At 41.0% G+C, this 14,875-nt stretch overlaps 6 protein-coding genes across 7 annotated transcripts in view; 3 read left to right on the forward strand and 3 right to left on the reverse strand.

Moving 5' to 3' along the window:
* LOC126561470 (thioredoxin-dependent peroxide reductase, mitochondrial-like) overlaps nt 1–14,875 on the forward strand; it is a 160,483-nt gene that overhangs the window by 32,886 nt on the left and 112,722 nt on the right. The gene's annotated exons all lie outside the window — the stretch shown is intronic.
* LOC126558793 (short-chain dehydrogenase/reductase family 16C member 6-like) overlaps nt 1–14,875 on the reverse strand; it is a 63,965-nt gene that overhangs the window by 17,747 nt on the left and 31,343 nt on the right. The gene's annotated exons all lie outside the window — the stretch shown is intronic.
* LOC126557453 (uncharacterized) lies at nt 1,928–4,128 on the forward strand. The gene is made up of 6 exons (XM_050213238.1): nt 1,928–2,375; nt 2,765–3,169; nt 3,249–3,355; nt 3,430–3,598; nt 3,666–3,864; nt 3,963–4,128. The coding sequence occupies exons 1-6, from the start codon at nt 1,943–1,945 to the stop codon at nt 4,120–4,122; spliced, it is 1,473 nt and encodes a 490-aa protein (XP_050069195.1). The 5' UTR covers nt 1,928–1,942; the 3' UTR covers nt 4,123–4,128.
* The window catches only part of LOC126561694 (3'-5' RNA helicase YTHDC2-like), a 101,355-nt gene continuing 91,446 nt past the window's right edge, over nt 4,967–14,875 (forward strand). Inside the window, exons 1-3 of the mRNA XM_050218397.1 lie at nt 4,967–5,159; nt 5,262–6,380; nt 6,465–8,079. Coding sequence (XP_050074354.1) covers nt 4,967–5,159; nt 5,262–6,380; nt 6,465–8,079 — 2,927 coding nt within the window. The remainder of the gene's footprint in view (nt 5,160–5,261; nt 6,381–6,464; nt 8,080–14,875) is intronic.
* LOC126559203 (uncharacterized) lies at nt 9,470–10,877 on the reverse strand. Of its 2 annotated transcripts, none has more exons than XM_050215339.1 (3): nt 10,262–10,877; nt 9,872–10,115; nt 9,470–9,598 (listed from the first exon to the last, which is right to left on the reverse strand). In XM_050215339.1, exons 1-3 carry the CDS (start codon nt 10,875–10,877, stop codon nt 9,481–9,483), a joined length of 978 nt encoding a protein of 325 aa, XP_050071296.1. In that variant the 3' UTR covers nt 9,470–9,480. The 2 variants fall into 2 exon arrangements, with proteins under 2 accessions (XP_050071296.1, XP_050071288.1); XM_050215331.1 differs by having other exon boundaries at nt 9,872–10,118.
* Nucleotides 12,537–13,865, reverse strand: LOC126557856 (serine--tRNA ligase, mitochondrial). Its single transcript, XM_050213768.1, has one exon. The coding sequence runs from the start codon at nt 13,863–13,865 to the stop codon at nt 12,537–12,539; it is 1,329 nt and encodes a 442-aa protein (XP_050069725.1).

The following is a 14,875-nucleotide window of genomic DNA, read 5'->3' on the forward strand; positions in this document are numbered from 1 at the left end:
TGAAATACATATACCAATATGCTGATAACAAACAAGTCCTGTGCTACAAACTGGTCTAATCTTAAAAAAATTAATAAACTAGGTGGAGAAGGATTTTTCCAATACAAATTTGCCTTAGTAGTGCCTTAGTTGGCAGATATACAAAGATTTGATGGTAGTATGATACTGTTTTCATATCAACCGAGGCCACGACCAATAAATAGAATATATTTTTAGATGGATGTACATAGTGTGAAGAATTTCCTATGTTTGGGCCGAGAGGGGCAGATCTCTACATCCATTAAATCTATTTGTGGTCGTCTCTGTTGCGTCCCTTAATCAGTACACATAAAAAAGTGAAAGTTGTAGCGAATAATTGTAAATAAAAACCATCGCGGTAGACGGAGCTGGCTTGGCCTGGTTGTGTGTAAACAGCCAGGTCAGGCTGAACGGGAAGAAACGGAGCTGGAAGTATAGCCACGCCTCGAAGGCTGTCACATCAATAGCTTCCAAGAAACGAAACAGTAAAACAGTAAAAAAAGGTATATATATATATATATATATATATATATATATATATATATATATATATATATATATATATATATATATATATATATATATATATATATATATATATATATATATATATATATATAAGACAGAAATTGGTTACAGTGCTTTGTGACCCATTTCATATCTTCTACGCAAGCTACAAAAATGTGTATTATCGTGTTCAAGTGATGAAAGGTGTGCATATATATGGTCAGTGGTGTAGTAATGTCAGGATTAATTAAGCAAATGTGAAGTATTAACCAAATGTGAAATGTCTCCCGTTCTACACTCCATGTGTGAAAAATACGCAACTGTAGAAATATAAGTAACAAAGGCAAAGTAAGGCAAAAATGCAAGCTGAATCGCATAGTAAAATGGGATGAAAATACACATAGCATCGCATCGCAAAACGGGCAGCTGATTCAGCTTTCAGCTTGGCAATAATGCAAGCTGAATCGCATCGCATATATATATATATATATATATATATATATATATATATATATATATATATATAGATATATATATATATATATATATATATATATATATATATATATATATATATATATATATATATATATATATATATATATATATATATATATATATATACATATATATATATATATATATATATATATATATATATATATATATATATATATTTGGTCTCTATATCTTTTTTAGGCCACTACATCTTAACAATCATACAACGTAAACCGGAGAATTGTTTATCCTAACGTTGTATTCTATTATCACATTTTTCTATCATCAACTTTTCACAATGAGAACCGGTTTTATTGTAGTTAGCCTATGTTTTATTTCAACAAAAGGTCAATTATTTCACTTGGCGGTACAATTGTTGAAAATTTCATTTTATATTGCACAATCGATAAACGTTTAGGCATGTCTGGTTTGATCTCTTTCGATGAGATCATCCGAAACAAATTTTTGGCTAGATAGTTATTGAATAAAGGAGTGTAGATACCGAGTATAATATCGTGGACTCTCCCCATTCCGATAAACTCATATACATGCTTTAAAGGAAATTTGTAAAAAAATTGTATCACAAATATTAGCTCAACAGTAAGATTATTATCTTCTACGTAAAGAACATGCGATTTGCGTGAGCAACACAAAAGGAAGTAGCACAGGTGACTAATTAGAAGCACCAAAATTGAAGTAAAATAGAGAATGTAAAGTAATGTAGCAAACACCATCTGACTTCGTTTGTAACAAAGAAATGACCAAAAATAACTGATTCGTTAATTTTTGGTTCTCATTTCAGGATATGCAAGTTTAGATTGTACATAATTATCATCACCTCTATTGCATTATTACGTCTTCTTACCTATTAAAAGGATACGTACGTAAACACGGTATTACTTATCTGCAAACCAACACCATGAATGAGAAAAAGAACAAACTAAAGAATAATGCTAGTAAAGTAAACGACGATCCGTTGAATTGCCATTTGCCAAAAATGGACACGTCGGAAACGTATTTGCTGAAAATTAAAACATGGAGCCCTGGCAAACGGTCGCAGTGCTTTGTCACACTTTACCGTCACACTAAAAGCAATATTTCTACGATTCAACGCAATTCCAATTCCCTTCGAACTCGCTTATCTTGCTCACATAACTCGCTGACTGATTCCATAAAAAACAAAGCAGACGATTCAGTTTTCATAACGCAAGCGATGTCTCACGATGCATTAGACGACAACAAAATTTTAGATTTTTACAACGTTCCTATTGATTCCGACATCTACACAACACCAATTGATTTAATAAGGAACACGTATAATGCTGAAACGTCTTTTTATCGAAATCGGAACGGTAAGTTTTCCTATATATCCCATACAAGTTGAATGTGTGCTGCCTCAACAACATCACGCTATTAGGTATCGTTTCGAATGAGTTTTGTCTGCAAAGATCGTTCTTTTGTGTAAAGAAAATTTAGTTTTATTAGTTTTATAAATTTTGTTTGGTTGTTTTGATAAACCTGTGAACTCAAAAAATAAAGTGAGTAAGATGGCATTTATGTTTTATATTTCATGTGGTTATAATTATCACAGACAAATCTGTCAGAAAACATGTCACTCTTTGAATTTTAAATATACATTCAAGTTTTATTAAATACATTTAAAACTTTAATCTTTCACTTCATAGCATCCCTCTTCTCTGGCACATTGAATACACTAATGCATATTGATGTATTTTTTCAGAAGCGTCACAGAGAAACAGTTGGAATAATTTGTTGAACTACAGTGAACAGATAAACTCTATTCATGAGCATAAAAACAATAAACCCCACATTATATTCGACAAAAAACCATCCAAGGTTGTCGATAAACAACCAAGTGATAAGGCAGACAGTAAACGTAACTCTATTTCTCACGAGATACGTTCTCAGTGCAAAAAGTCAAACTTTTCCGTTAATCTTAAGCAAAAGTTTTGTAATATTTTTCGCGTAAGCCGCCAACAACATCACAAACCGTTTCTGAGCAATAAACGGTCGATCGTTGCAAATAGAACGAAGGATAATGCCGTGTGCGCTAAAGACAAAAATGAAAGCACGGTTGGCAAAAAAATAAACACTCCTCGGAAGCTGCCACCACTTCCTGCCAATGGTACGTACGCATCAATTAGTAGGAGTAGTTTAGAATGGTTAACCGTATCTATCACATGGTTTTGGTTAAAATTTTGCAGAATCTGATTTAAGGTACCTAATGGGCGATACAAGCGACCAAAAAAGGAAATCTGGTGAAAGAAAATCGTCAATGGACTTTACTGCTAGCATAGAAAAAGTTCAAGAGGTAAAGAATAGAAAACATTATAAACTATTCATTAGTGCAACCGGTCGTTTGTATTTCTTTCGATTGTTTTTCAGTTCGGTTGGTACTGGGGTCCAATAACTTCTGAAGGAGCTGAAAAAATACTTTCAAACGAACCGGATGGTAGTTTTTTAGTAAGAGATAGCTCTGATGATCATTACATTTTTTCTCTAACATTCAAACTCAATGGAACGGTACGACATGTTCGAATAGATCAAGATCAAGGTAATGTGCCCAAATTTTGGTGCCAAAATTTCTTCTCAACTGTATGTTGTGCATCCCATTATTTCAGGATCTTTTTCATTCGGTTCATGTGCAAAGTTTAAATCTCGAACTATAATGGAATTCATAGAAAACGCCGTTGAGCATTCCCGAAGCGGAAGATATTTATTTTTTCTGCATAGACGTCCGGAATACGGTCCAATGCGTGTACAATTAACAAAACCAGTTTCGCGATTCAAACATGTGCAAAGTTTGCAACACATATGCAGGTAAGCAATGTCTTTTGCTTTTAGAACTCCAGGACTCTTCCGCTACTGTGACATGCATTTGTAATAGCGTATCCCTATTTTTTTTGTAACATTTTCAGGTTTGTCATCCATAAAACAATCAAGCGAAAAGATCTTATACTAGCTCTCCCACTACCGAGAAGAGTGTTGGATTATTTGTGCTACAAAAACTGTCTTTCGGAACGTACGGAAGCCGATTTACTAAGCAGCTTGGAAAAACCAAATATTATTCTCCGTTAGGATTGGAAAAATATGAACATGTTTTTTTCCTGATAGTGGATATGAAACGTAAAATTATAACAATTACTAAATTACATACACATAACCTACCCTCGTAATAAAAACAAAACAAAATTGTGGTAATACTTTGGTTTTTTTATTAATAAATGACGGTCAGGTCGTATTGCTAACTTGTTTGTTTTCATCGACAGGAATGCAAGACGCATAACTTACGGCTTGGGAATAATCCGGATGGGCAAAGAACCCTCGGTCCTTCCGTGCAGTGTTCTCCTTGTATTAAAATCACATATTGCTTCTTTGCAATTGGTGAACGAATCAGAATCTAAGGATTCTAATAAGATTTTGTGTAACCAACATCCAACGGGAAAAAAATCCTATGAATTCTTTTCTATAAGGCCGTTCTTACGAAAAAAAAACCTTAGTAGTGGTTATTAATAAAATTTTGTCAATTCAATCCAACACATTTTGCGCTACATTTGACTTCCCTGTTGATAAAAGAGTCTTAATAACGCTATTAAGGCTTTTTGCCATTACAAATTTGCCTTAATAGTACTATTAAGGCAGATTTTGTCTATAGGCAGATTGACAGAAGAAGCAAGCTGTGCTGGCGAGGAATCCGTCGTGTGATTGTTGTACTGAAATTGTTTTCGCTGATGATGGACGCAGCATTTGATCAATGGAAAAGCGGGTATTATTTTCCTCTTCAATAAATCTACATCAACTGTAACGTAACTATTGCTTGTTACGTAGACAAGTGCATAACAAGTGAAAAGTTCAATTGAATCACGCATATTACGACTAGCTGTGCCTTGGTGATTGAACGCGCTCCAACAAATCACAGGAAATGGCGAATAAAGGGAAGAGTGTAAAAATCGAAGAAGATATTCGTATTTACATACACAGGCAGATCGATTTGTTTCTGCGTGACGAAAATCAAATCGAGTTCGACTTTCCGTCCCATCTCACTAAGCAACATCGAATGTATATACACGACTATGTTAAAAATAAGCAATTAAAATCAAAATCGCATGGTACAGGTACGCACGTTTGCTACTTCAATTTAGGCAATGTTGTTTTTCTCCTTAGGTGGGTTATGATATAATAACCGGAGCTCTTATGGTTCGTTCTTGAATTTGCAGGCGCTAACCGATACATGACCATATGCAAAAAAAACCTGTCGGATGTAATGTACGATGATGCCGTGCTAAATATAACACACGAATCAGGCGTGATTTTGAATAAAATGGAAACGTTGTACAGTGTTGGCCGTGCGTCCGGTCAACGTCCGAGCAAACGAATGGACAAACAATTAAATACCATCGATGTTACAAGGGCACCGCCCTCGATACCGCCACCGTCGGCAGGTTCTGCAGACATCAATTCCGCCCGTAAGCGCTTACCCATAACCCAATTCCACGAGGATATACTGGCGAGCATGGAACACAATCAGGTCATAATAATATCAGGCAACACAGGTTCGGGCAAAACGACCCAAGTTCCGCAGTACATCCTAGAGCATGCCGCGCAAAAAAAACAACCCTGCCGTATCGTTTGCACGCAGCCGCGCCGCATCAGTGCGGTAACCGTGGCGGAGCGGGTTTGTTACGAGCGGAACGAAAAGTTGGGCGGTACAGTGGGATATCAAATTCGATTGGAACACCGTGTGAAACCTACCACGAACGTGACGTTCTGCACGAACGGTGTGCTGTTGCGCTGTTTGATGGACAACGATTGTGCCAAGTATCTGCAAAATGTGACGCATATCATCATTGATGAGGTGCACGAACGGGATCAATATTCTGACTTTCTAATGGTAGCGTTGAAGAACAAGCTGATGAAAAATCCGCACCTTAAGATTATCCTGATGTCGGCCACGATGGAGTCGGACACATTTTCGAAATACTTTAACGAGTGTCCGGTAATTGAGATACCGGGACGATTGTTTCCGATTGAGATCGTTTTCTTGGAGGACATATTGCTCAACATTGAAACATACAATCACCGCGTTCAGCATGTTCGCGACGCGATAACGAGCAGCATTAACTTTCAGGAGTCCAACGAACTAGCAGAACCGGCGACAGTGAATATGGACCACGGAACGGTACAGTTGTTGAACGATATTCTGGAAGTTTGCTGGATGGAAAACAAACCGAACAATTTCCATAACTTTTTCCTAATGGTCGACGAGGAAACAATTCCGATTAATTTCAAGCATACCGAAACACAAATGACTGCACTAATGATTGCCGCTGCAAAAGGTGGCAAAACAAATATGTGAGAATGCTTGTTTTCCCCCTTTAAATACTATTTTTTCACTTTTCTTCCTGGCATCTGGGTTATAGGTTACACGGAGATCGTACAAAAACTGCTGGACATGGGAGCGGATCCACACATACAGGAGAAGCACGGTTACAATGCATTCGATTGGGCTTGCCTGCTGAACGGGAGTGGCAAATGTAGCGATTTGCTGAGACAAGCAATTAAGAACAAGAACGTAGCAGCAAAACCTCCGCGCCTGTTGACGGTTAATCCAAATGACATGAAATCACTATTGGATGCTTATCATACATCGACTGAAGACGATCGGGTCGATCATAGGTTAATCTTCGACATTATCATGCATATTTGCAACCAAATGCCAGCGGGAGGCATGCTTGTGTTTTTGCCTGGTTACGATGATATACAGGAGCAGTATAGGTTGTTGACGAGCAAAGCTCCTTCGTTGGATTGCTTGCAGGTGTTTATGTTGCACAGCAACATGCAAATCATCGATCAACAAGCCTTGTTCAAGCCGGTGCCTTCGGGAGTGTATAAAATCATTCTCTCGACCAACATTGCGGAAACATCGATCACGATTGACGATGTACTGTATGTTATCGATAGTGGTAAGGTGAAGCAAAAATATTACGACCCGCTCACGTCGACCAGTTCCTTAACCACTACCTGGATATCGCAAGCATGCGCCACGCAACGTGCTGGTCGCGCGGGTCGCACCCGACCCGGCATCTGCTACCGTCTGTACAGCCGTACGCGCCATTGCGCGATGGATGCCTACAGCTTGCCGGAAATATTGCGCGTCCCGCTGGCAGAAATCTGTTTGCAAACGGCAATGATCATGAAGGACGGATCGATTGGGGAGTTTCTCAAGAAATCACTAACAGCACCGTCCGCCATTAGCATCAAGCAGAGCATCAAATATTTACAGAAAGTCGGTGCCCTGGATGACGATGAAAATCTTACCAATCTTGGCTATACGTTGGCCGAATTGCCGGTGGATGTTAGGCTGGGGAAAATGTTGCTGTACGGCATATTATTCAAATGTTACGAGCCCGTACTGATGATTGTTTGCATTATGAGCGTAAACGATCTGTTCGTGCTGCCGTCCTTTAGCGGCGACACAGAAAGGGCGAATAAAATGCGTCACGAGCTGGCAGATAACTCGTACAGCGATTGCTACACACTGCTTCGAGCTTACCAGCGTTGGCTGAATGCTTACCCGATGCACAAACGGAAAAAGCTATGCCATCGACTATTTTTAAACCCTGGAAAGCTATCGATGGTACACGATTTGCGGAACAAGCTGCACGATCATTTGTGTACGATCGGTCTTGTCAAAAGCTATCGGCCCGCAGGAGGCGTAAACGATTTAAACGAGTTTGCCTGCAACTGGAGCCTAGTGAAAGGCATCCTACTGGTAGGACTCTATCCAAACGTATCCTACCTGTGCAAACACACGAAAACGTTAAAGACACGCTTCGAGAAGAAAATTTTCCTCCACCCATCTTCGGTGTTTGGTCGGAAAGTGTGGAACGAGGCAAACGAAAACGGTAACATGCTATCGCTACCGAGCCAATGGATTACGTTCGACGAAAAATCTAGAGCCGGTCGTGGATCTATGATTCGCTGCAACACGGTCGTATCGCCGCTAACGATTGCCATTTTTGCCGGGCCATTTGCGTTGGACGAAAGTGATTGTATCGTTAGGGACGAAGAGAATGAAGATCAGCACCAATGTCGGCTGTCTATAGATGATTGGATAAATTTGAGAACAAATGAAACTGTCGCAAAGTCCGTCCTACACATTAGAGAAGCGTTAAATGAGCTTTTTCTAAAGTTTATCGCAAGCCCTAAAACATATCAATCAAGCCCAGACGAGCTTAAATTGTTAGATTATTTAGGGAAGATGCTTGCACTGGAGGATTCATCGATTGGATTAACGCACAAGCTAGAGCGGTCTCGAAAAAGATAAAATAGGAAAAAACGGAAAATTAGCAGATTACATTACATTGACACAATATCAATACATTAAAATAAAGATAATTGAAATCAAAGATAACATAACCATGGCTCTTTGTCCACATGCTACAACAAGACAAGGCACTTTCTGGAAGACGAGACACACGTTATGTCCCTTAGAAAATTTAAAACTTTTTCGTTTATGCGGTCTCTTGATAGATTAAACTTTCCTAATGACAAAATGTCACTGCGCAATATAATAAGAAGGCACTTTTCACTGTAGTGTGTGCCCCAAAAATAGATTTTTTGTCAATAGGGGTGGACGACGAGTAGATCTTAGTAGAAGAGAGCTCACTTGTTAGATGAGAACTAGCTGATAGATAATGTTTTTTTTTGCAATAAGGTCCCGTGAGCGATAATGCTCGTTTAGTGATAGGAGCTTATATTTCTCAAACATTTTATTGTCGATAAGATTTGTGTTGTGATGGAAAAAGAAGAACACTTTATTATTTTTGTTTATACAACAAAACTGCTAAACTATGAGGACCTATGGAGGATGGCTACAAATAGGATTTTCATGACTTGAATGCACGTTATGGATCATCACCCTAAGTGGAGATTCTAGATCATAGGAACAAGCATTATAGATATTCGCTTAGATCAAATAAAAAAGCAGTAAGTTTGTACGGTGTATTGCATAGGAGTGGCTCAGGGAGGTTATGAAGCAAAATGATTGTGGATTGAAAATTGCGAGACATGCTTATGTTATGATGGCGATATGAGTAGTAACACACGCCTTGGTTGACATTCGATGTACCCAATGTATTATGTCGGTTTTATGGCTTAATGCACTGATTTCGGAATGGTTGTTGCTACTCTTATTTCCCTCTCAGATTCTATGAGGATAGTGGAGCACCATTCACGAACTAATCACGCGTAACGTATGCTTTATGCATGGTTGCTTGTCCTCGTTAAATAATCAATTCAACTACTGTGGGAACAGGTCTGATGTGCGTTGCGAGGAGGTAATGGGGTGCGTGCTGTATGTTTTCACGGTACGACGGTGTTGCGATGGTGATAACCCAGCAGTGGCTGCCGTTGCCGTTGGGTGCTTGATGCAGTTTATGGGCGCGGTTTAATTGTTTTCGATGCCGGTGGCGGAATTTTGCTAAATCCCGCTGCATCAAACACTGGCAGCAATTCTCGCACACGCCCAGGAATGCTACCGTCTATCATGCGTCTAATGGGAAGTTTGAAGAAAACGAAAAAAAATGAACACGTTTTGCAATCCTGCACAAAACGCTCTACAAAGAGAGTTATAGACAGTCTAGACTACCAACTAAAATAAGTGCTTGTCAATTGAAAGAAGTAAGTAAAACTTGGAAAACTTTAATGCTCTGAACAGTATTTTGAACCTTACAGTTAACCTTACAGAACCTTACATCTACTATCAAATTATTGATAGAAGATGGGGGAAAACAAAAAAAAACACGGTTACCAGGCATCTACTTACGTTCCCCGTTTGGTAGCAATCTTGGCGGCGTGTGGTGGTAGCTGGGCCTCGGTGGGGAAAAACGTAGCTCCATAGAAGTCCAATCCGTTCTGCAACAGGTGATTGTACTCATCGAGCGAAGCGAGTGTGATGCGTATCGGTGGCGGTGGTGATTCTTTTTGCAGCGCCACGTCCTGCTCGTCGATTGGCTTGCTGGTAGGCAGTTTTGGGACCTGGGGTTTCGTTTGGGGCGCACCAGTGGCTGCTACTGGCGTCCGGGGGGAATACGGACATCGACAGGGCAGAACCGATAAAGACATACAAATGAGGGGACATAGACAAACAAAAAATGCAGAGAAAGAGAGAGAGAGAGACCGAATCAGTCGGGCGCGTGTTCGCACGGACACTTACCGGTCGCGTGCATCTGACCAGGATCCGGCTGGATCGCGGGCTTCTGATACTGCACGACCAGCCGGACGACTTCGACCACCGAGTTGAAGCGATACAGCGAGTGCCGGATGTCTTCCTCCGGCAGGTCTTCCGGTACGTCGAATACGTACAGCATAAATGTCTTCTGGGGCCGGCAGGGGATGGCTATCTTTTTGTAGAACCGTGCACCGGTCACCTTGTGGAAGCCCTTCTTGAACACCGCCTGATAGTCTTCCGGATTGGAAAACTTAAATAGTATTCCGGTGGCGGTCTTCGTTAGGCTGAAGCAACCCTTGAAGTTCATTTTCTCGCATATCAATGCCGCCCGGTCCATCGACAGCTCGTGCGAGGGCGTGAGAAGAAATGCACCTTTAGCGAGAAAGTTCTCACTATCTGAAACTTCCGAGTCGTCGTCGTCGCTGGCATTGACCGCACGACTCGCGGCACGTTTATCGTTCCAAAGCACGTCGGACATTTTCGGACTGCCTATCGATTGTTTGGTCCCGGTCGGCATCAGATTGCTGGAGCTGCGCTGCCGTCGATATTCGGACAGGGTTTTCTCTTGCTCCACATCTGAGGTGTTACCAATGTATGACATTGCTAACAACACGTTTTTGCTTCTAGGGTTGATTTATCTGTGGCACACGAAAACGCGAAAACTGACTAACAATTGGTGTAAAGTTTCCAACACAAAAAAAATCTACACTACTAGACTTCACTAGCTAAACGCTGGCGTGTTCTCAGGGCACTTAAACTTTGTGGAAATGGCGACTGTGGGTGGGTTTGATAGAAGAGTTTGAGGTAATCCTGCCGGACTGCGCACTCTACTCGAAATAAAGCGGGACACAACACGATTCTGGATGTTACACCACTGCAGGCGTAATGAGAAGAAATCTCAGGAAATCTCTGCTTTTATACCACACACGTCAAGTCTGGAGTATGTCTGGGTTTTGGAGAACATTTTCTCGAAGCTCGTTGGAGTCGGATAACATAGTAGATGAGGAAACACACATTGTCAAGACGACGGAGAGCAGGAAGGCCAGGGCACTCATCGTAGAGCACGACAAACCAAACCATTCGAAAAACTCAAAGACAATTTGAATTGTTTCAAATCAATTTCAGCACTCACATACAAATTGCAGACCAGACCGTGCGCATTCTCCACCCTCGATCACATTCTTGGTCTCCTCTGCCTCCGCTGCCTGCCTGGAATCCTCTTAACTCCCCTGCCTGCCTGCTCTGGAATCATACCAAGCCTGATTTGTCCGTCGTGGTTCATTTATCACCACAATACATTTGCAAACTGTTAACTCCTCAAACAGGTTAACAGGGGGTGTGGCGAATGACAAAAATTGTTTTATCACTTCTGGAACTTTAGTTAGGAACTAGCATAAGAGGATTAGATGGGAGAAAAAAAATCATTTAAGTCTTTGCATAATTTCCCCTATTTTTGCCGTATTTGTTCATATCGATTTTGAATTTTGCATATGGTTTATATCTATGTAGAATTATGATTATAGAGCTTAAATATCTATAATCTACACAGTACTTATGATTAAAGATCTATAATCCGAAACAGGATTTTAAGCTGGAATTCTGGATTGCGCATTAGGCGTTTTCTTGTCGAGTGAAAAGCTGACGATCGTCAGCTTGGATTGGAGTTGGATAATGACGAGATAAAGAGCTGTTTTCTAGATTTTGGATTCACTATACGAGGAAACTGTCCTGATCGAATACAGTTATATGTTCAATATAGCATAACTTTCACGCATCATTGGTCACGAGCATCGTGAATTCGGTCGATCGATGTGGTCTTAGCGCTCCATGTCTCATGGGTTTGCTTATGAAGAGTAGTTGTCCAACGGGCTGTTAAGCTGGTTTAGCGTTGTTACCTACGTCATCTGGAGAGGGTGGAACCGTAACTGTTACTCTTCATTTGCTTGCTTCTTATGTCGCTAGATTCGATTGGTAGCGCATAAATCTCGGGTATGGGTTTAATTCCCATGCTTTGCGCAGACTGTCGGGTGTGGCAACGGGATAGTTCAAAATGTTGGAATGGTAGGTTGCAATTTTTTTTCGTTTTGTTCAATCTATGGGTTAGGCATCAACGATCATTGAAAACATTCTCTCTGATCCTCCTTGATCCAGTAGTGTGTCATCATTCATGTTTTTCATAATTTATGACGCTTTCCCCTTGATAAAATTGATGTTGACGAACAGAAGTCATTTTTACATTCTTTAGCGTTAGAAATTTTATTTATACCGTTTCCTCTTGCACCAGTCGTTTCGCTAGCTTCAGTTCCGGCAATACCTTTCGCCGGCGAATAAATTGCTTTCCGTTCATATACGTTCGCAACGCTTCCGGAACGGTTATGGTGTAGTCCTCGTTTTGAAAGTTTTCCAACAGCGCGATCAACATCCGCGGGATAGCACACGCGGTGCCGTTTACTGTATGAGCGAACGTGGCATCCATTCGTACAGCAGCGGCATCGTACGCGACACGTATGCCGAGCCGGCGAGTCTGATAGTCCGTGCAGTCGCTACAGCTCGATATTTCACCGTAAATGCCCCGTCCCGGCATCCATGCCTCAATGTCGTACTTTCGATAGGCCGGTGCACCCAACTCACACGGTGGCATATCGAGCAGCAGAAAATGCAGCCCAAGTTCATCGAAAAGGCTCACTTCGATGTCGCGAAACTCCTCGAGCACGGTGGCTGAATGATTCGGCTTGCACACGGCAAACATTTCCACCTTGGTAAATTGATGCACGCGATAGATGCCTTTCTCTTCTTGCAGTGCCGATGTTTCTGCCCGATAGCATCTGCTTACAGCCATCATCTTGTATGGCAGCTTTGCCGCTGGTATAACACGCCCCGCAAAGTAGCCAGCCAAGGCCAACTCGGACGTACCTGACAGACACAGCGATTCGTGTGTGCTCCCATCGTTCAGCTTGTACACCTGATTTCGCTCACCATCGATGCACATGCCACAGCTTTCAATAATGCATCCCGGAAGCAAATCCGGTACGGCAATAAGCTGGAAGTTACGCCGGCGCAAACGCTCCACCGCGTAATTAATGAGGGCGTGCTCAAGTTCAGCTAGCTCATCCGTCAGATAGTACGAACGATGACCGGTACAGTTGCCCAAGTTCTCCATCCGGTACAAGTTCATTTTCTTGCAGATATCGCTAAATTGAAAGTATTTCCGATCGGTACGCTTGTGCTGTTCGTTGAATCGCTTCAGCACGCGAGGTTCACTGCCATACTCGACCACTTGTGGATGGGTACGGTTGGGTATTTTACCCATTTCTACTTCCAGTTGTGTAGCTAGTTTGGCGCGTTCACTTTCCGGCAGTGCTGTTCCCGCAGTTAGCTGTTGGTGAATGTTTTGTACAAGCCGTATATCACCGATTCCCTTCCTGTGCCGTATGTTGGCCTCAATGTTTGCCGTATTGGCAGGGTTTAATAAATACTCCAAACCAAAGCTTACTTGTGGAAGGTTGAAACGATGCTGGGACATATCGCGGACCATTATTCGTAACATATTTGGCGTCCTGGCTGACACAGGCCACATCGGTATAAACATTTCTTCCACACACAGTATACCGCGTGGATGTTGGTTAAAAGGTTAAACGTTATGGAACTTTATGTCTCACACTTTGCAAGCTTTACTCAACCCAATGCATTTAAGATACTCCCGAAGAGGCATGAGGCTGGTGTCATTGCTGGGTGGCATGCCACTAGTTGCAAGCGAAATGTATGCGTTTTGACAGATGAGGTTGAACGTCAAACGTCAAATTCCATACATTTCGCTTGCAACTAGTGGCATGCTACTGAGCAATGACACCAGCATGATGGAATGCAGGTGTTCCGTCAGCTTTGATTTGTTTTGATATTAGCTTTTGACAGAAGCGGACATTGTTTGATTGCTGTACCGGGATGTGGTACAAAAATAGCTTTTTTTCTTTTTTTTTATTATTTATGTAATTCTCCAATAACGATACGATTGTTCGTGTATTTCATCACATGAATTTGGATAAAACAATTCAAATCTTAATGTTATTACTTCCTCTAAAAAAGTAATGAATAGTGTCATCGCAGCTGTTGCAAGTGTTCTTGTCTTTTTTGCAGTGATATGTTCGATTTGTGATATGCTGCATTATATTTCGCAAGAGATGCAAAATGTACATTTTGATACATTCTGAATGTTGTATTTTTTTAAACATAAATATGAATAAATAAGCAATATGTTTACAAAAGTAGGTCGCGTTCTACGAAATAATTACCCATGGTCGCAGTAAAGCTGTAGCACGGATAAACGGGAAGCAAGCTAACATCGTATGATTGATAGAAGCGGCAAACCAGCAGCTATAAACCGGTCCGTGGAGGAAATTTCTGTTGTGTAGTTACAGCTGTCAGTCTTAGCTTTGTTTGTAGAAAAACGACCTGTAAGGCAAAAAAGGCAAAAAAAAAAGGTTCAAAGGTGTGTGACTAGTGTCTCGGCGGTCTGAAAATAAAGATAAGATTCTTGGAGGCCACAGAACACCGAACGGCCGCAGCAAAAAAGAAAAGATTCGGAGACAAAAAACACAACAA

The sequence above is a fragment of the Anopheles maculipalpis genome, chromosome X, assembly GCF_943734695.1.
Source record: "Anopheles maculipalpis chromosome X, idAnoMacuDA_375_x, whole genome shotgun sequence".
NCBI lineage: Eukaryota > Metazoa > Arthropoda > Insecta > Diptera > Culicidae > Anopheles > Anopheles maculipalpis.